Source organism: Camelus dromedarius, chromosome 18 (genome assembly GCF_036321535.1).
Source record: "Camelus dromedarius isolate mCamDro1 chromosome 18, mCamDro1.pat, whole genome shotgun sequence".
Lineage (NCBI taxonomy): Eukaryota > Metazoa > Chordata > Mammalia > Artiodactyla > Camelidae > Camelus > Camelus dromedarius.
Window position 1 is genome coordinate 22,492,846 of NC_087453.1, and position 19,466 is coordinate 22,512,311.

At 51.0% G+C, this 19,466-nt stretch overlaps 1 protein-coding gene across 2 annotated transcripts; it reads left to right on the forward strand.

The window, feature by feature from the left end:
* The first annotated feature begins 230 nt into the window (after positions 1-230).
* On the forward strand, positions 231-18,419 carry RBCK1 (RANBP2-type and C3HC4-type zinc finger containing 1). Of its 2 annotated transcripts, XM_031434032.2 has the most exons (13): positions 231-280; positions 747-971; positions 2,095-2,239; positions 7,828-7,921; positions 8,030-8,228; positions 9,264-9,385; positions 9,485-9,658; positions 10,816-10,976; positions 12,004-12,115; positions 14,652-14,831; positions 15,633-15,749; positions 16,100-16,243; positions 17,190-18,419. In XM_031434032.2, the coding sequence occupies exons 2-13, from the start codon at positions 950-952 to the stop codon at positions 17,268-17,270; spliced, it is 1,551 nt and encodes a 516-aa protein (XP_031289892.1). In that variant the 5' UTR covers positions 231-280; positions 747-949; the 3' UTR covers positions 17,271-18,419. The 2 variants fall into 2 exon arrangements, with proteins under 2 accessions (XP_031289892.1, XP_010992175.1); XM_010993873.3 differs by lacking the exon at positions 231-280 and having other exon boundaries at positions 458-971; positions 15,651-15,749.
* Positions 18,420-19,466: the final 1,047 nt, after the last annotated feature.

Here is a 19,466-nt window from a genome sequence, read left to right on the forward strand (position 1 = left end):
CGAGAGGCAGCGTCCCGCTGGCTTAAGGGTGGGTTCCTGAGGCCTTCCGGCCGGGATTCACATCCAGCTGCGTGGCCTCCGGCAGCTCATTAACAGCAGAACCTCTCTTTCTTCTTCTGCAAAATGAGCAACGACCTGCCGGCCCTCGACGGGGCGGGCTGCGGGGCTGAGCAGGGGCGGTCTCCGCGCTGAGCCCCGCCCGCCCGCGGCCCAATCCCCGCCCCCGTCCCCCTGACCCCGCCCCTCCCCCTCCCTCAGCGCTGCCGGCGCGGCCGCGAGGGTGAGTGAGGGTCACCGAGTCCCGGTGCGCGGGGAGGTGGGGTGGGGACGCCCTGGACAGTGGCGCTGAGCCCCCTGGACCGCCGTGACCCGGGAGGGGGCCGCCGCCGGGTGAACCGGGCGGGAGGGGGTGGCCCGGATCCCGCGACAATCTTCCGCCGCACTTCCGGGGCCGCCACTTTCACTTTCTTTTCCGCCGAGGCTGCTCCGCTCCCTTTCCTGACTGACAGGGGCCGCCCGGGAGGGGAGGGAGTTGGGTGGAAATCCTGGCCGCCGGGTGGGCGCTCCTGGTCCCAGCAGGGAGAAGTGGGGGCGGTCCCCGGGGACTCCTAGCGTCCCGGCTGTGCGCACCGCCCCCACTCCTGCGCCAGGCCTGCCCCGTTTGCTTTGTCGCCCTGTGCGAGCTTGGCTTGGTGTCCCCTGCCCTTTCACCTCCCACGCCGGGGCCGGCCTTTTCCCTCTTACAGGCCCCATCCCCGGTCCTCGGGTAGTGTGATGCTGCCCGACTGCCAGCGGGGACAACCAAGCACCAAGGAGGCTCGGGCCGCGCCAGAAGCCACAGGCTGGGGCTGAGTTGCTCGTGGGCGTTCGTCCTCCATCAGGTGAACCGAAGGTAGCATTTCCCCGGAGCGGTAGCCCCCGCCTGGGGGGATGGGCACAACAACGCGAGATGGACGAGAAAATCAAGAAAGGTGGGCACCGACTGGAGGCGACTGAGAAACTTCGAGTGGGAGGTGGACGCTGCCAGATGAGGCTTCCCCTGCCCAGAAGGGCCTGGGAGAGCCGCATTAACCCTGCCTTCCCTCTGCCCACCTGCCCCTCAAGTTTCCTCCTTTGGGGCCTGATTCTTTCCAGAGATACTTTGTCATTCATTTATTTGATGCCCCTGAGGCCTCCATGGGTCAGCTCTGCTGAGAAGCGAGTGGGGAGCTTACAGAGGACACAGGAGACCTCCTAGGCTGGTGGGGGAACAGACTTTAATCAACCTGGGGTCCTTGCCTCCCTTCTGGCCCCCTCCACCCAGCATTGCAGAACTTAAGTTAGGTCATGTCACCAACCTGCTCACACCCTCCTGTGCTCCTGTGTTCTTAGAACAAAGCCCAGAGCGTCTGGATAGCCCACGGGCCTGCTGGCATCGCTGACGTCAGTCTTCCCCGCTTTGTCCCCTTGCTCATTCTGCTGGAGTTCCACCAGCTTCTGTTCTGATCCAACCATTTCTTACCCAAGGCCTTTCCCTTTCCCTTTCTCTCCACCTGGAACGCTTTACCCCAACTGGGTCTTGACATCTCCAGCTTCTCCTTTAGATCTCAGCTTCAGTGTCACCCCTCCTAGAGGCCTTCCCTGATCTCCTTGCCCTGTTCATTTTTTTTTTTTTTCACCAGAATGGATCACAGTCTGACTCTTTTTCTCTTCTTAAACTCATTAATTGTCTGTCTTCTTCCTGGGCTGTGAGGTCCATGAGGAGAGGGACACTCATTAACTTATTCACTGCTGAATCTCAGTTTCTGACACAGTGATTGGTATACAGTAAGAGCTCAATAAATGTTTTGTTGGATAAATGAGTGGAAGTATGGGGGACCTGGGAATATGAAAGAAAAATAGAACCAAATGAGCAGGGAGGAGGAGTGGGGAGTGTCAGAGAAGTTCTCCCAGAGAAAAGGGACTTTTAAGTTGGGTGCTGAAGGATATGTAGGAGTTCACCAAACAGACAGAGAGGAAGCAGCATGTATAAAGGATCACCACCTTCTTCACCCCCTTATCCCCAGCTTCTGAATAATAAACCCTGTGCTAATCTGCTTCCACTGTGGATTTCAGCCGAGGAGATGGCCCAGAGACTCACCCGAGCAGTGGCTGGTGGGGATGAGCAGGTGGCTATGCAGTGTGCCATCTGGCTGGCAGAGCAACGGGTACCTCTGAATGTGCAAGTGAAGCCTGCAGTCTCCCTGACACAGGACATCAGGTGAGGAGTGCATGGCCGACCAGGGACTAAGGTCTTCCTGGAACCCAGTGGGCTGCAGTACAGTCTTGCATATAGAACAGTTATTAATGGCAAGTTCTGGTGTCAGGAAACCTAGCTTCAAACCCCATCTCTGTCACAAATCAACTGTGAGATTTGGGCAGGTCACTTCACCTCTCTGTTTTTTTTCATTTAAAAAACGGGGTGATGGTAGTAGTGGTTCATAGGCTTGTTAGGAGGTGTATTATGATGTCAGGCTTCATATAACAGAAGAAAACATATTAACAGTGGTATATATAAGTTTGATGGCAAGCAGTCCAGATGTGGAGGCTCTGCTCCCTACAGTCCTCAGAGACTCATGCATCTTTTGTCTCATTATTCTGTCATTCATAGCCTCCATGGTCCAAAATTGCTGTTCCAGTTCCAGCCATCACATCAGCATTCTTGTCAGCAGGAAGGAAGTAGGGAAGAGGGGCACCTCCTCTTAAGAACACATTCCTGTTAAGAACACAGCTTAGAAAGTTGCATGCACTTCTTCCACTCAATTCCCAGGGCCAGAACTTATTCTCACAGCCACGCTCAGCTTGAAGGGAGGCAGTGAAATACAGCCAGGTATTCAACTAGAATTCAGGGATTCCCTTGTGAAGAGCAGCAAGGCAAAATGGGTACTGTTAGTCTTTTCCCCAGGTCATGTAAACTTGATGCTGAAAAGTTTAGCACAGTGCCTGGCACCTGTTAATCACTCGGTGAACATTGGTGTGTTCTTTTTTGCTGTGTAGTAAGACAATAGTTCTACAGTTTCAGTGATTTTCAGTGGTGGATCCCATTAGATTTAAAAAAGATCCCATCTCAGTTTTATTGAGATATTATTGGCAGACCATATTCAACAATTTAAAGAATTCAATTCACCAACTTAAAGTGTATAGTTCAAGGCTTTTAATATATTCACAGTTGTGCAACCATCACCACAACCAATTACAGAACATTTCCAGCATCCCATTAAGAAACCCTATATATATTAGAAGCCACTCCTCATCTCCCTACCTTTCTTTCCATACCCACCCCCCCCAACCTTAGGTAACCACTAATTTACTTTCTCTAGGGATTTGCCTATTCTGGAAATTTCATATAAATAGAATCATACATTATATGGGTTTTTGGGTTTGGTTTCTTCCACTTAGCATCATGTTTTCTAGATTCATCCATGTTGTAGCGTGTATCAGAACTTCATTCCTTTCTATGACTGAATAGTAACCCATTGTATGGATATACTGTATTTTCTTTATTAATCAGTTGATGGTCATTTGGGTTGTTTCCACTTTTTGGCTGCAACATGTAATGCTGCTCTGAACATTTGTGTTCAAGTTTTTATATGGACATATTTTTTCCTCCTAGTTTTATTGAAATAGAATTGACATATAACACTGAGTTAGTTTAAGGTATTGTGACTTATAGTAAAAAGTATGTATTGGTCTTTTTCCTATTCTTGGCACAGAGCTTGTCAAACCCTTGGAATTTCTTAAGTGATGAGAATGATAAAGGTGCCTTTTGTTATGCTAATGAGGCGGCTCTTGGACTGCCCTAAATCACCTAAGTATAGGAGCTGGTTACCAGAGGAACGAAACCTGTAATTAGATGGTTGTAACTGATGGTACTTCAATTAAAAAAAAAATTAAAAGAAAGAAAGAAAGAGGGTTAGAAGTTTCAGTCCCATCACGCTGACCTCAGGGGAGGGGAAAAGGGCTGGAGGTCGAATCAATCACCAGTGGCTGATAGTTTAAGCAATCATGCCCGTGTAATGAGGCCTCCATAAACACTCAAAAAGACAGGGTTCATTTGGAGAACTTCCAGGTTGGTGAACACGTGGAGGTTTGGAGAGAATGGCGCCCCTTCTCACATGCCTTACCCTCCGCATCTTCCATCTGGCTGTTACATCCTTTTATAATCAACTGGTGATGTAGTGAGTAAAATATTTCTCTGAGCTCTGTGAGCTGCTCTAGCACAGTAATCAAACCCAAGGAGGGGACTGGGGGAACCTCTGATTTATAGCCAGTAGGTCAGAAGCACAGGTGACAACCTGGACTTGCAACTGACGTCTAAAGTCGAAGGAGAGGGTTGTTGGAATCCCTAACGTATATCTAGTCAGTCAGAGCACTGGTGACAGCTTGGGCTTTCGATTGGTGTCTGCAGCGGTGGGGGGCATTCCTGTGGGATGGAGCCCTCCACCTGTGGAAGCTGATGCTATCCCTGAGTAGGTAGTGCCGGAATTCAGCTGAAGTGTAGGATGCCCTGCTGGTGCTTGGTGTTGTGTGGGAAGACCTCCCATTCCCTCCCCTCTCCCCACATGTTGGAAATTGAGCCTCAGAACCATTTTAGGTGTACAATGTATAACACAATGATCAAATATATGTATATTGGGAAATGATTACCACAGTAAGTTTAGTTAAATTCCATTGCCTCACATAGTGACAAATTATTTTTTCTTGTGATGAGAACTTTTAAGATTTACTCTCTTAGCAATTTTCAAATATATGATACAGTATTGTTAACTGTAGTCACCATGCTGTTCATCACTTCCCCCAGAACTTATTTATCTTATAACTGGAAGTTTGTACCTTTTCACCCCCATCCCCCCATCAGTCTGTTCTGTTTCTCTGACTTCAATTTTTTTTCAGATTCCACATATAAGTGAGATCATACACTGTTTGCTTTCTCTGTCTGACTTATTTCACTTAGCATGATGCCCTCAAGGTCCATTTTGTTGCAAATGGCAGAATTTCCTTTTTTGTGGCTGAATAATATTTCATTGTGTATCTATATTGTACATGAAAACAATTTAAGTGTCCATGAAAGGATAAAGAAAATGTGGTGTAGATGTATACAATGGACAGAAATTTTCATTTCTTATTCTGTAGGTTGTCCTTTCACTTTATTGATAGTGCCCTTTGAAGCCCAAGTTTTAATTTTGATCAAGTCCAGTATGTCTGTGTTTTCTTTTGTTGTTTTTGCTTTTGGTGTCATCCAAGGTCATAAAGGTTTATCCATGTGTTTTTCTAAGAGTTTTATAATTTTAGCTCTTACCTTTTGATCTTTGACCCATTTTGAGTTAATTTTGGTGTATGGTATGAGGTAGAGGTCCAACTTCATTCTTTTGCATGCAGATATCTGGTTGTCACAGCATCATTTGTTAAAAGACTATTTTGTCTTCATTTAATGTCCTGGTACCTTTGTTGAAAATTAGTTGACAATAAATATGAGATTTATTTCTAGGTTCTAATTTCGGTTCCATTGACCTATATGTCTGTCCTTACGTGGTACCACACAGTTTTGATTATCATAGCTTCACAGTAAGTTTTTAAAACAGGAAGTGTGAGTCCTCCTTCTGTTCTCTTTCAAGATTTTTTTTTTTTGGCTATTCTGGGTCGCTTGAATCTCCATATGAATTTTAGGATCAGTGTGTCATTTTCTGCAAAAAAACCCAGAAAAACCTCAGCTGGGATTTTGACAGAGATTGCATTGAATCTGTAGATCAATTGCCTTTTGATTTTAAATAAAATACTTATATATATGCACTTCTTGATATAGCCACTCAGGACAGTACCTGTGCACTCCTTGTTACGAAAAATGAGGAATTTGATATGCTCATCTCACCTTTTCTTTTCCTGACTTCCTGGTTTTTATTAGTATTGTAGTGGGAGCCCTCCCAGGTGACCTCCATTTGATTCCTCCAGTTAAGTGGCACTGTAGTTTCTGCTGTAAAACATACCCCTGCACTGGCTCGTTTGTATCCGTTGTACTTGTTATTGACAATAGCACACTTTAATTAGCTGTCACATCAATCAATAAAACATGAGTGCTAAAACAGAATTGTTTCTATGAGAACTAAATTGATTGCTTTAGAAAGACAAGACAGAGACAAAGGACCAAAAAAACCTGTTATGACTTTAGCGGGGGGACAGTTAAAAACATATGGTAAAAATCCACAAGGGCTCTGTACTCAGATGCTTTGAGAGCATCTGTAAGTTCTTGCTTCACTTTAAAGAAGCTGGTACTGTAGCACAGGGAACTTTATTCAGTTTCTTGTAGTGAGCTGTAATGGAAAAGAATCTGAAAAAAAAAGTGTATAATTGGATCGCTTTGCTGTACATCTGAAACTAGCTTTGTAAATTGACTACATGCCAATAAAAAATAAGAATTAAAAAACAAAAGAAACATACTAGAAATCATAGACCATATATAATGAATGTAGTTCATACAAATTAAAAAAAAAAACCATGGAAACTCCAGTAGCAAATTTGTACTTAAAAAAAAAAAAAAAAGCCCTTGGCCATTGAATATGCATTTGTATGACTTGTAAGGTAAAATGAAGTGTTAAAGGTTTACTGGCAGGTGTTTCTGCAGTTCTCTGCTCTAACAAAAGTTCTGACTAACTCATCACCATGGTACTGATAATCACTATCCTGAAGAATTCCGAGGGTATTTCCTGGAGTATTTTAAAGCAAATCTCAGATTTGAGTCCATTCATAAGTAATTTGATGTCTTTAAAAAATAAGGACTTAAAAATAACCTCAGTACCATTATTACACCTACAAAATTAACAATAATTCCTTAAAATCTCTGAATACTCTGTTGATAGCCCGCTTTCCCTGATTATCTCATTAATGTTTTTTATCCTTGGTTTGTTCCAGTCAGGAGCCAGATGAGATCTCCACATAGCATTTCTTAATATTGCCTGAGTCTTTTATTCTTCTCTGTTTTCATGCCATTAATTTTTCAAAGAAACCTGGTCTTTGGCCTCCAGAATTTTCCCACATTCTGAGTTTATTAATTGCCTCCTGTCATTTGCTCTTGTTTTCCTTGTGAACTTGTAGTTGGATCTAAAGGTTAGGTTAGTCAGGAGTCACTGTTAAATTTCCAGGAACTCTTCCTCATTTTCTGATTGCTTCTGGTTATTCTTGTTTTATGGATGCACCGTTTTCCCAAATCTCTCTGGAGGTTCTAAGTGGATTTTCCTTTTATTATTCTACTCCCTAATTTTTCTCTTTCCTGGAATCAGTTCTGTTTTTTCATCCTCGCCCTCCCTCTTCATGCTTTTGATCTTTCAAAAATGTTTGCACATCTTTAAGAAGGTTGGTGTTTAAAACCATTGTCTCTGGAATAACATTGTTTGGGTTGACGTCCTGCCTCTAACAGTTATTAATTGTGCACTTGGCAGAGTCACCCTAACTCATCTGTGCCTCCTGTTTTTATCTGTAGAATAGGGGTAACAGTAGTACCTGCTTCATGCGTTCACTGAGGGGATTAAATGAGTTGGTACATGTTAGGTGCTTTGAAGAGTCCTGGCATAGAGTTATTAATAATAACTGTTGTGGTTTGACTAAGGGGCAAGGGAGAGAATAAGAGGCTGGAAAAGTCCAGAGAGGCCAGATCATGGAGACCCTTGTATGCCACAGCGAGTTGGATTTTATTCTAAGAGCAGTGTGGAGCCCTGGCAGGGTTCTGACACAAGGAGTGAGCACAGGGCTGGGGGAGTCCAGGAGGTGGCCGGTAGCTGAGGCTGGACTTGCAGCCCTCGGCCTCGCTCTCCGCAGGCTGTGGGTGAGCGTGGAGGATGCTCAGATGCACACTGTCACCATCTGGCTCACGGTGCGCCCGGACATGACGGTGGCCTCCCTCAAGGACATGGTGAGTGAGGGGGGCTAACAGGAGGCATCAGGGCAGAGGGTCCACTTTTGCTTCACTTTGCCCTGCTCTGGTCCTCCCATCCACACTCCCTCTCCGTCCCCCTGCCAGGTGTTCCTGGACTATGGCTTCCCGCCAACCCTGCAGCAGTGGGTGATTGGGCAGCGGTTGGCCCGGGACCAGGAGACGCTGCACTCCCACGGTGTGCGGCGAAACGGGGACAGTGCCTACCTCTACCTGCTGTCAGCCTGCAACACCTCGCTCAACCCGCAGGAGCTGCAGCGGGAGCGGCAGTTGCGGATGCTGGAAGGTAAGTGGCGCGGACTCGGGTCCAGGTGACTCACCTGAGGTCACAAGGTGAGGGGGAACAGGGAGCAGAGCCCAACAGGAACTTGCCTGGAGCACCTTATTCTTCATGAGGAAGAGAGGACAAAGGACACCCCAGGAGGGAGCCATTTGGAGAACAGCCTGCCTTGGGGGAGAGGGGCCCAGAGTTCAGACCTGGCCCTGGCGTTTATCAGCTGTGTGACCCTGGGCAAGTCCCTTCCTGTCTCTGCTACTCAGTTTTCTAAAATCTGTAAATTGGATATGATGATAATAGCTAGTTTTTATTCTAATTTTTTTCATTTGACCGCATTTGTTTTGCTTTATCATTCTCTCTGTATAAAATTATTTATATATGCATAAACAGTTTTTTTGAACTGTCTTGAGAATGAGTTGCAGACACGCTGTCTCTTTCCCCTAAATACTTCAGTGTGGATTTCCTTTTAAAAAGGATCCTTTTCTTACATAGCCACATACAACTATCCAGTTTTGGAAATGAACATGGATGCAGTATTACTATCTGACATACAGGTCTTGCTCAAACTTTACCAGTTGTCTCACTAATGTCCTTCATAGCAAAAGACCTGGCCGCAGGCCTTGGTGTCTCTCAGTCTTTCTGTCTTCCCTCCCTCGACTCTCCTGATATTTGAAGAGTCCAGGCCAGTTTTATTTTGTTTTTCTGTCTGATGTGTCCTCTTGAATGGATTCAGATTCAGTATTCTGGCAGGACCACCTTGGAAGTGTTTGTCCCTATAGATGCAATGCTTAGGAGCACAGGAGGTTGGTTTTTAAACTTGGAGGACCTGGGCACATCAGTGGGTGGAGGAGGGACTCTGACCCCGTGGGAGCCAGGCCGCTTAGCCAGGTCTGGGCCTACCTGGCAGGACCGACTTGGAGACTCCTGGGGGAGGAAGGGGAGGATAGAACTGGGGTCAGTGCAGGGCGTGGGGTTTCTGGCTGGCTCAGGGTGTGGATGAAGTGGGCTGCAAGGATCCGCCATCCCCTGAACCCTCCTCTCCAGATCTGGGCTTCAAGGACCTCACGCTGCAGCCACGGGGTCCCCTGGAGCCAGCCCCCTTGAAGCCCGGGGCCCCCCAAGAGCCGGGGCCGGGGCAGCCCGATGCCCCACCCGAGCCTCCACCGGTAAGCCGCCCTGTGCGTGCGTGCGTGCGCGCGCGCGCGCCCCTGTCTCGCCCGTCTCCATCTCTGGTCTCTGGGCGCTCACTGCCCCTCTGCCCCCAGGTGGGCTGGCAGTGCCCGGGTTGCACCTTCATCAATAAGCCCACGAGGCCTGGCTGCGAAATGTGCTGCCGGGCGCGGCCCGAGGCCTACCAGGTCCCCGCCTCGTACCAGCCTGACGAGGAGGAGCGAGCGCGGCTGGCTGGCGAGGAGGAGGCTCTGCGCCAGTACCAGCAGGTGGGCGCGGAAGTCCCCGGACAGACACCTGCAGACTGGACGGGGGAGGCGTAGGCCGGGAAGGGAGGCACCCCCGCATTGCCGCACTGCCGCTCCTCCCCGGTTGCTGCCCCCTCCTAATCACACCACACTGCCGGTGGTGACCCTGCATTTTACTGTGACCGGCCCTTTCCCTGGGGTCATTCTGTCGCTGAGACCCTGCTCCTGGCTGTGCCGCACGTCCAGGCTTGTATGTCCCGCCACCCCCACGTGGGCTGTGGTCCCGCCTCTGGCTTTGATTTACACTCCCATTGTGCACACAAGAGTACTTGGCTCTGACCGCAACATCCTAGCTGAGACCCTGACCACGCCCCCATTCGCAGCTCCTTCAACCGCCTTTGACCCTGAATCCTGCTTCTCCTGGCCTCCCCTTCCTGCCTGGCTGTGTCCCAGACTTCTAGGGCCCTGGGCCTACCCCTTCAATGCTCCCTGGGAGATTGGCCCCACCCTCTGTCCTGCCTCTCCCATTAGTCCGGTCCCCATCGTGACATAGGCAGGCACTGATGACCCAGATACCTAACCGAGATCGTTCCCCAATTCTGATCGGTTGCCCCCACCCCCAACTTGTATTCCTCTTGGACTCTGGCTGTGACCTCACTCCTGGTCTCATCTACAATCTTGGCCCAGACTCTGTCCTCTCTCCCGCCTAGCCCTGCTCCCTAGCTTTATCACCACCTTCATGCCTGTGACCTATTCGTGACCTTGACTCGGCTCCATCTCCACCCCCTGGACCCAGCCCTGTCTTGCTTCTTGGCAGAGACGGGAGCCCTGCTATCCCTGACTCCGCTGAGACCCTGGTCCCTTCCTTTCCCAACCGCCATCACTCCCTCGCCTGGTTTGACCCCATATTGAGCCCTAACCTGCCCTGCCTGACCACCTCCTGTTCCCGGTTTCCTCGCCTCCCTGCTGCCGGCCCCATGCTTCCCAGAATCTCCCTTGCCTGCCCGCTACCTCCCAACCCCCACCCCGACCCCAGGGTCCCGCCTCTCCCCCAGTTTTGCCCCCTCCCCCGTCCTCCTTCCTGCTGGTCTGACCCATCCCCTGGTCCTGCCCCCTTCCTGGTCTGGCCCACCCCTGGGACCCTGACCCGCCCCGCGGCCCCACCCCCGTGTGCCCAGCGGAAGCAGCAGCAGCAGGAGGGGAATTACCTGCAGCACGTGCAGCTGGATCAGCGGAGCCTGGTGCTGAACACCGAGCCCGCCGAGTGCCCCGTGTGCTACTCGGTGCTGGCTCCCGGCGAGGCCGTGGTGTTGCGTGAGTGTCTGCACACCTTCTGCAGGTGCGCCCCCAGCCCCAACCCTGCTGATGTAGTTCCTCACAGCGCCCATCACCCAGGGCTGGAAGGGTGTGGGGCCCTGTGCTCTTACTTCTCTTTGGAAGCCGCCAAAAGCCCACGAGGTCAAGGTCTGCGTGCTCTCCCTATTTTGCAGAGGAGGAATGAGGTACAGAGATGCTCAAGGCCACACAACTCATGTGTTCTGGCGCCAGAGCCTGTGCCCACCCGCATAACTGCCCAGGCCCACCCATGGGCAGTGAGGCCTTAGCTGGCAGCCTGTGCCCCCTGGTGGGCAGTCTGCCCTTTGAGGCTCCACTTCTGGCCTGGGCAGTGGAGAACGTGTTCCCCTTCACCACAGAACACATTTGATGAGCTACCCTGGGTGCCAGGGGCTAGGCTGGACTGGGGATCCAGGAGTGAACAAAAAAGCTCAGTTCATACCTTCCGAAGCTTACATTCCTATGGGCAGGCTGATGTTGATCAAAGCATCACTGATACAATTGTAAATTTTGTCAAATGCTAAGTACCAGTGGATTATGATAAAAACAACAGAGGCCCTGACCCAGGAGGGTTCAGGGAAGGCCCTGGGGAGGCCGCATTTGAACAGATCAGGGAGTCTGAGGCGGGATGTGTGCCTGGCCTGCCTGCAGCCGCTCCCGTCAGTGTGGCTGGAGCCGAGGGATGGAGGGGGTAAGGGGATGGGGACAGAGAGGTATTAGGGTGTGTCACCACGGTTTGCTCTGGGTGGGATAGGGTAGGAGGCTGCAGGGAGGGACACCGTAGACCCAAGGAGCCCAGTGAGGTGGCTCCTCCAGGTGAAGGATGATGGGACTGGACCAGAGTGATAAGGGTGGCAGTGGGGGGCTAGAAGTGGAGGATTTGGTGACTGGTTGGTGGGAGGGACAGGAAGCAAGGGAGGTATTGAGGAGATGCCCACCTGGGGTCAGGCCTCACCATGTGAGGGGTAGAATCATGGGGGATGCAGTTCAGATGACCCTAACCTCCACCCTCTTCCCCAACCCTCTCCCAGGGAGTGTCTACAGGGCACCATCCGCAACAGCCAGGAGGCTGAGGTTGCCTGCCCGTTCATTGACAACACCTACTCGTGCTCGGGCAAGCTGCTGGAGAGGGAGATCCGGGCGGTAAGTCCTGGGGGTGGCGGGAGTGTTGTGGGGAGAATGTTCCCTGTGCTGAGCTGGCAGGTGGAAACTGGTTTGGGAGTCCCGGTCTCAGGCACCAGATGCTTATCAAGGGCCTCCTCTGTGGGATGCTGGAGGCCCAAGCTGTGGGCAGGACAGGAATTGGGAGAAACAACTAGTAAAGATACCACCCTTATAAACAAACAGCAGAGCAGTTAAGAGAGGGGAATTCTGGGACCGGATGGCCTGGGTAACTTGAGGTCAGAAACTCAGCCTCTCCGTGCCTTGGTTTTCTCATCTTGGTCGGGGTCAGAGAATTTGTTTCTATTTCAAGGGTTGTGAAGATTATAGCAGAAGACTTGTGTAAAGGATTCAGAGTAGTACTTGATACGTGGTAAGCCCTAGTATCAGTTAGCTTTTGCTGTGTAACAAATCACTCCAGACTTAAAACAACCATCATTTATTTAGATTATGACTCTGCAAGTTAGCAGTTTGGGTTGGGCTGAACTGGGTGATTCATCTGGTCCAGGTTGGGGCTGGCTGAGATCATCTGGGCTTAGCTGGTGGGTCAGCTGTCCTGGCTGGTTCACGACAGTCTTATGTGCGATAGCTGGGATGTCAGGGCCTCATTCCACTTTGGTCTCATCCACCTCAGGCTGGCCAGGGCCTGCTTACGTGCTCTCAAGATGCTAAGAACAGCCAGTGCAGGAGCATTTCCAAGGCTGCTCACTTGCTGCTGTCCCATTGGCCAAAGCAAGTCACGTGCTTAAGCCCAGAGTCTGTGTGGTAGGGGACCTCCCAAGAGTGTGGAAATGGGGAGACCGAATAAATTTGGGAGATGAACGAATTGGGGCTACCCCTCCAGCAGCCTTTTATAGTGCTGTGTCTGCACGTGTGTGTTTGCTGTTTACTATTTATAATGTTGGTGTTAAGTTTTGCCCTGCCTGCTGCTAATCTTGAGCAAGAGCTCTCCCTTCTCTGGGCCTCCGTTTCCCATCTGGAAAGTGGGCTGTTGGGCTTGATCAGTGGTTTTTAAACTTCTGGGGAATTGCTTTCCCAGAATTGGGCATTTTGGGATTCCCAGGCCAAAACGTGGTGGTAGGGCCAAAGGTGGCTGAAGTCCAAATGGGAGACACACCATGGCCACATACATGTCACCCCAGCTCTCTCCTACGACGTTGCTTCTTCTCAGAACCCTCCAAACTTTACCAGGTATTTCCTGGAGCCCAAAGGGTTCTGCCTCAGAGGGAAAGGAGCAAACGGAAGGTCAGACCTTTAGGAGCTCCCAGCTCTTACACAAAGAGCAGCCCCATTTTTAACTTGTTTTCTGGAAGCTTCCTCACTCTGGCCTGGAGAGGCCCGAAGACGTAGATCATTCCATACGTCCTGGCGCCCATAGTCGCTGCCCAGAAGTCTTCCCTGTAAAGTCCACCCCTGCCAAGGGGCATTGTGATGGGGACAGCGTCCATGCCAAGGGGCTGCAGGGCCAGTGCTTCCCTGGAGACCCTGGGAGCTGACCTATGCCTCGGAGAAGCATGATCCAGTGTGGCAGAGGGAGAAAGGGGCAGGGCTCAGCAAAGGAACGCAGTGGAGGTTTTTTTTGTTTTTGTGCTTTTTTTTTTTTCTGCAAAAACATGCCTAAACCACGAAGAACCAGAACAAAAAATCAAAGAGAAAAATCACCCACAGCCCTGCCATCCCAGGAAATCCTTGATTGCATTTTCTCCTGTTTCCTTTGGTATCTCTGGGCAGACATGGTTTTATATTTCCTTTTTAAATTATTAAGGCATATTTTGCACACAAGAAAATTCATCCGTTTTAATCATGCGGTTAGATGAGTTTTGACAGCTACACCTCTTGTGACTACCACCCAATCAAGATAGGGTCTAGATAGGACTTTTACCTCACTGTAACCGGTACACATACAATAGCTTTTGCTATTTTGCCTTAAAATCTTTCTAAAGATCATTATAAGTCTCACTGTCATGCATCCTGTTTAGACCTCATCTCTTAATAATTCCAGTTTCTTGGTTTGTAAGTAATGTTTCAAGGAACATTTTACATGGTATCTTTTCCCTCTTATATATTATTTTCTTAGGATAGACTTGTAGAAGTGGAATAAATCTCAAAGGGTCAGAAAAGTGTGGAAGGGTTAAAATATTTTTGCCACATGGCTTTCTCAGAGTGTGAGGTACCAGGATACTAGTTTAACCACATCTTCCTAGCCTTGCTTGTTTTTGTTTGTTTTTTTGGTCTGTTTTTTCCCTTTCTAAAAAATTGTGGTAAAATACAGATAAAAAATTTATCATTTTAACCATTTTTTAAGTGCACAGTTCTGTGGCATTAAGTATAGTCATTACTGTGCAGTCATCCCCACCATCCATCTTCAGAACTGTTCATCCACTTTTTGAGTGGAGTTTTTAAACATTGCTGTGTTGAACTCTATGGGTTGAGGGCTTCCTAGGGAATATTTGGTGGCAAGGAGGACACATACCAGGTGTTCTGGACCCTGAGCACCAAGATTGTGGTCCACTTGCAGCTCCTGAGCCCCGAGGATTACCAGCGATTTCTGGACCTCGGTGTCTCCATCGCGGAAAACCGCAGTGCCTTCAGCTACCACTGCAAGACCCCAGACTGCAAGGGATGGTGCTTCTTTGAGGATGATGTCAACGAGTTCATCTGCCCGGTGTGTTTCCACGTCAACTGCCTGCTTTGCAAGGTGGGGACGGGGACCCACGCTGCCTGGTCACTCTGGTCCTGCTTACTCTCCTGGGAAGGGAGCTGGGATACTCACCTGGTTGTCATGACTTAGAGCTTCATGCCCTGTGGTCAGGCCTGCCTTAGGCCCTGACCTGAATCAAAGCCTTAGACTGAACCCTGACCCCGGCCCAGACCTGGCCTCTGAAGAACCTCAAACTAAACTGAGCCATGAGCCCAGACTGAGCCTCTGAAGAACCCTGACCCTGGACTGAGCCCCAATCCTGGCCTCTGACTGAACCCTGATCCCAGTCACAGGACAGCCCCAATGGTGGTCCCAGATTAAGTGTCAGTCCCTGTCCTGAACTGAGCCCCAACCCCAGACCCGAATTGAACCCCGCCTGACCCTTAGCTCAGGCCATCCCTACCCTCATCCTCTCGACAGGTGATTGCTGCAGAGACTGGTCCTGAGCAAGTAGATGGGCTGAGCCTGGTCACAGCCTAAGTGAGCTCAGTCTCAGAGCAATAGACTTGCAACTCGGGCAGAACCTAGCCAGGAACAGGGGCTTCAGTCTCGGGGAGAGGTGGTTTAGGGATTTCTGTGCTCATCAGGACTAACAGGCACATATGATTATCACTGTATGTGATGACCTTGGCTTTATTTCCCTGGCCTCAGTGTCCTTTTCTGTAAAATGGGTATGTGGTCTACAAAGGAGGGCTCTGTCACTGACAGCATCTAAAGGCATTAAGTGCTTGTGTGGATGCCTGCTCTGCCCTTCGCCTCCTTGGTTTCTTAACCCCCGGGTAACTTTCTCACCTCAAGCCCCTCGCTCCGCGGCAGGCCATCCACGAGCAGATGAACTGCAAGGAGTACCAGGACGACCTGGCCCTGCGGGCTCAGAATGATGTGGCCGCCCGGCAGACAACGGAGATGCTGAAGGTGAGGCTGAGGCAGGGCTGAAGGTTGGGAATCTGAGTTCTAGGAGCTACTGGGAGGGATGGAGGCTTCTCAGGAAGGTCTGTGGTCCCTACAGCCCAGGGGGCTCTGAGCTCTGGCTGGTATCACTCCTATCCAGAGATGGGACTCAGGACGAGTGGTCAAGTAGTGAGCAGCAGAAAGTGTCTGGGTCATGGGAGGAGGCTGGATGCAGCAGGGCCTGGGCGGAGCAGCATAGGAGAGTGATTCACAGCAACTCTGATGGTGGTGGGTTTCTCTCTGCGGTGGGGTGGGGCCAGGGCACTGGGCTGGGTATGGGGCTGGGCCCGAGGTCAGCACCTGCTCCGCTCCAGACCATGCTGCAGCAGGGCGAGGCCATGCACTGCCCGCAGTGCCAGATCGTGGTGCAGAAGAAGGATGGCTGTGACTGGATCCGCTGCACTGTCTGCCACACCGAGATCTGCTGGGTCACCAAGGGCCCCCGCTGGGGCCCCGGGGTGAGTCTCCTGGGGAGCAGAGGGTGAAGGGGAGTGTGGTGGGGAGGGGGCCTGAGAGCAGGGATTGGACAAGTCAGCCCCTGGGCCACGTCCACCCCATTGCCTGCAGTTGGACAGCTCATGAAGTAAGAACATCTTTACATTTTTAAAAATGGTTGCAAATATCCAAAGAAGAATATTTTGTGACATGTAAAAAATTTACGAAGCCCAAATTTTAGTGTCCAGAAGTAAATTTTTATGGGAGCCCCGCTCATTTGTTTACGTGCTGTCTGTGGCTGCTTTTGTGCTACAAAAGCAAGAACCATCCGGCCCTTTACAGAAATATTTGCCCACCCCTGCCCCAGAGGACAGTGGCTAAGGCCACAGAGGTGGTGGTGGCTCCCTGCTCTGGCACATGTTGTGTGGTTACTGCCTTCTCTGAGCTTCAGTTTCTTCATCTGTAAAATGGAAGGGATAGCAGGGCCTGTCTCAGTCTTATCATCAGAATGAAATGAAAAGAATGCAAGAGCAATCTTAGCGCAGTGCCTCTGGTGCCTGGTGAGCTCAAAGCACGGTCACTGTCATCGAGGGGAGTTCCCAGAACTGGGTCTTGTCATTGTTAGATACAGGCGGACAGTGAGACAGGTAAAGGCAGAAGGAGCCACCTTCTCTCATGCCACGTGTGCTGCCCCACCCGAATATGCAGAGACCCATCAGGTCCTTTCCGGCTTTGGGTCGAGGGGTGGGTAGACGGAGACCACGTCCGTGGAGCTATGGGAGCCCAGAAAGGCCTTGAGGGCTGCCTCCATCCAGTGGCTGAGGCTGAGAAGGCCATTCTCAGCAGGGGACATGCCTGAGCAAGGGCTGGGGGTGGGAGTGTGCGCTTCGAGGGTGTGATGGGGTATACGGAGCTGGGGCCCTGGGTTCACTGTCCTGACCTTCTCTTCTCTTCCCCGCCATCCTCTAGGGGCCAGGAGACACCAGTGGGGGCTGCCGCTGCCGGGTGAATGGGATTCCCTGCCACCCCAGCTGTCAGAATTGCCACTGAGCCAAGGGTGGCCTGGTCCCCATGCTGGCCCCGCCCCACATCAGCAAGCTGCTGTGGGACAGGGCAGGTACTTCGGTGATTTCTGACCTGGGAGATGCCTTTGCGCTTGGCTGAGATAAGGGGCCCTGAAAAGGCTAAGGCCCCTGAGCTGCATGGATGGCCTCTGCATTATCTATGGGCATTGCAGGGGCCTCTCCCGAGCTGGCTGTTGTCCACGGCTGCATCTGCCCCAGTGCCTTTGCCCTTCCCCTGGGACTTGCCAGCCAGACCTCTCATCTCTTCTCTGTGGCTCCCATCTCTGCCAAACCCAGCCTTAAACACAGCCCTGGCCAGAGGCCTTGCTGGATGGAGCCTCTGAGAGCCCTGTGAGAGTCCACACTCCCTCATCCACCACCCTCATCTGCTGAACGCTGAGCACTCACAACCCACCACCTCCCCTGTCAGCTTTCTGGGAGTGATTTTCTCTGGCTTTGCTGTTGGGGGCCTGGGGCCTCCTAGAATTGCTGCTAATCCTGTTCAGAGCCAGGAGGGAGACCTGGCAGTTTCTAAAGTACAGCCCAGCTGGTCCAGCTTCGGTGTCTCCCTCTTTGCCACCTGTGTAAACTAATTAAAATGGTTTTCCAGGAAGGGATGAGTGTCATGTTGTGAGAGGGAGTGAAAGGGTCATGGGCTGAGACTCTGCGCACAGGCAGGCCACCAGGCTCTCCAGGAATGGTAGCCAGAGGTTGCTATGTTGGCCCTGTCAGTGTAGACTGAGGGTGCAGCTGAACACTGGGATCCTTGCGCCGGACTTGGCATCTCATGCCCACTTGAGGGGCCGGATGCTTTGGGTCAACATCGGCTTGCAGTGTGTTTAGAGTCCTCAAGGCAGGGTCTGCAGGTCAGCATGGGCTTGAGGGGGAGGGAAGGGCTGGGTCAGGGGCTTCAGGCTGGCAGGAAAGGTTGGCTGCAAACTTCTGGCCTCTCAGTGGGCGTCCAGGGTTGGGGAAGAGATATTTCAGGAAAAGGCGAAGCTGCAGCAGTTGTGGGGTGAAGCTGTCCATCCTAGTTTTTACATCTCAGGCAAGATGGCACAGTATTGGTCCAGTACTGTTCATTAATACCCACTCTGTGCTGATCAGAGATTAATAAAACATGGTTCTGGGTGTCCATTTTGTAAGTTTTTACCTCATTCTCTGACCCCTCCTCCTCCACGCTACCCCTCCCCCTCTGAGATCTGATGTTTGAGGCCAGCACACTGAGCCGGGATGTGGATCATCATTACAGCAGGTGGAGGGCATCTCTGCTGTCCAAAGTCTGGACTCTAGGCTCCAGGAGTTGGGGCATGTGGATTGGGTGTGTAGGGAAGGGCTTATTCTAGACCCTGGAAAGGCATTGCCATCTTGTCCTCGGGAATCAGGGCTCAAAAGAGACCCCAGGCACTGTACGCAGAGAGATCAAAGGACATGAGTGCCTTCCTGCTCTGCCCCTGTGGGTCTGGTGAAGGGCACCCCCTGCACTGGGAGAGCATGGGGCCAACTGCTTGCCTTTACCAGCTCCTCCCTCCTCTCTTTCCTGTCGGGGCCTATCTTGGCATCACCTCAGGGGCCTGTGCACAAGAGGAAAACGGAGACCATTCTCTTGGTGTACAGGTGCAAACTGGTACACCCTAGGCTGTAACCAGTCTACCCAGTATTTTAGAAATTTGAATTGGTTGCCAGTATTTTTAAATTGGAGGTACTGCATTAAAGTCCAGATGCCCAGCTTTTCTTGAAAAAGTCGAAGCTTGGTAATCATGGGTCCAGAGTTGTGTGATGGCTCCTTCACCACAGTCCTTGTCACTCCCAGCGCTCCTCACACCAAGGCTTTCCAGTGCCCTGGCACCATTCTATTTCCAACGAGTATTAAGAGGTATTAATGAAGCATTTCTTCACCCCTGGCTGTGTGAAAAGTGAGGACAAGACAGGTGGCAGGGTTGGGGGCAGGGCTGCACGGGCCATGTCTTTCAGTTGGCCCACTCCATCTATACCAATTTGGGCAGCGAGTTTATTTTTGCTGCAGCCAAGTTGGCGGGGGGTCAGGAGGGCAAATGGAGCGGTGCAGGGCTGTCCCAGGGTTCAAGCCTCTGGCACCAGACTTCACATGCCAGTGGGCGAAGGATCTAAAATGGGCAGGCTCACGAATGCTCCAACCACAGGGTCAAGTGGAGGTGCCTCC

Coding starts and splice junctions, on each gene's coding strand:
- RBCK1 (XM_031434032.2), top strand. CDS start 950: ATGGACGAGAAAATCAAGAAAG. Junction 7,922..8,029: donor TGGCCTCCCTCAAGGACATG/GTGAGTGAGGGG, acceptor TCCCCCTGCCAG/GTGTTCCTGGACTATGGCTT. Junction 16,244..17,189: donor GCCCCCGCTGGGGCCCCGGG/GTGAGTCTCCTG, acceptor GCCATCCTCTAG/GGGCCAGGAGACACCAGTGG.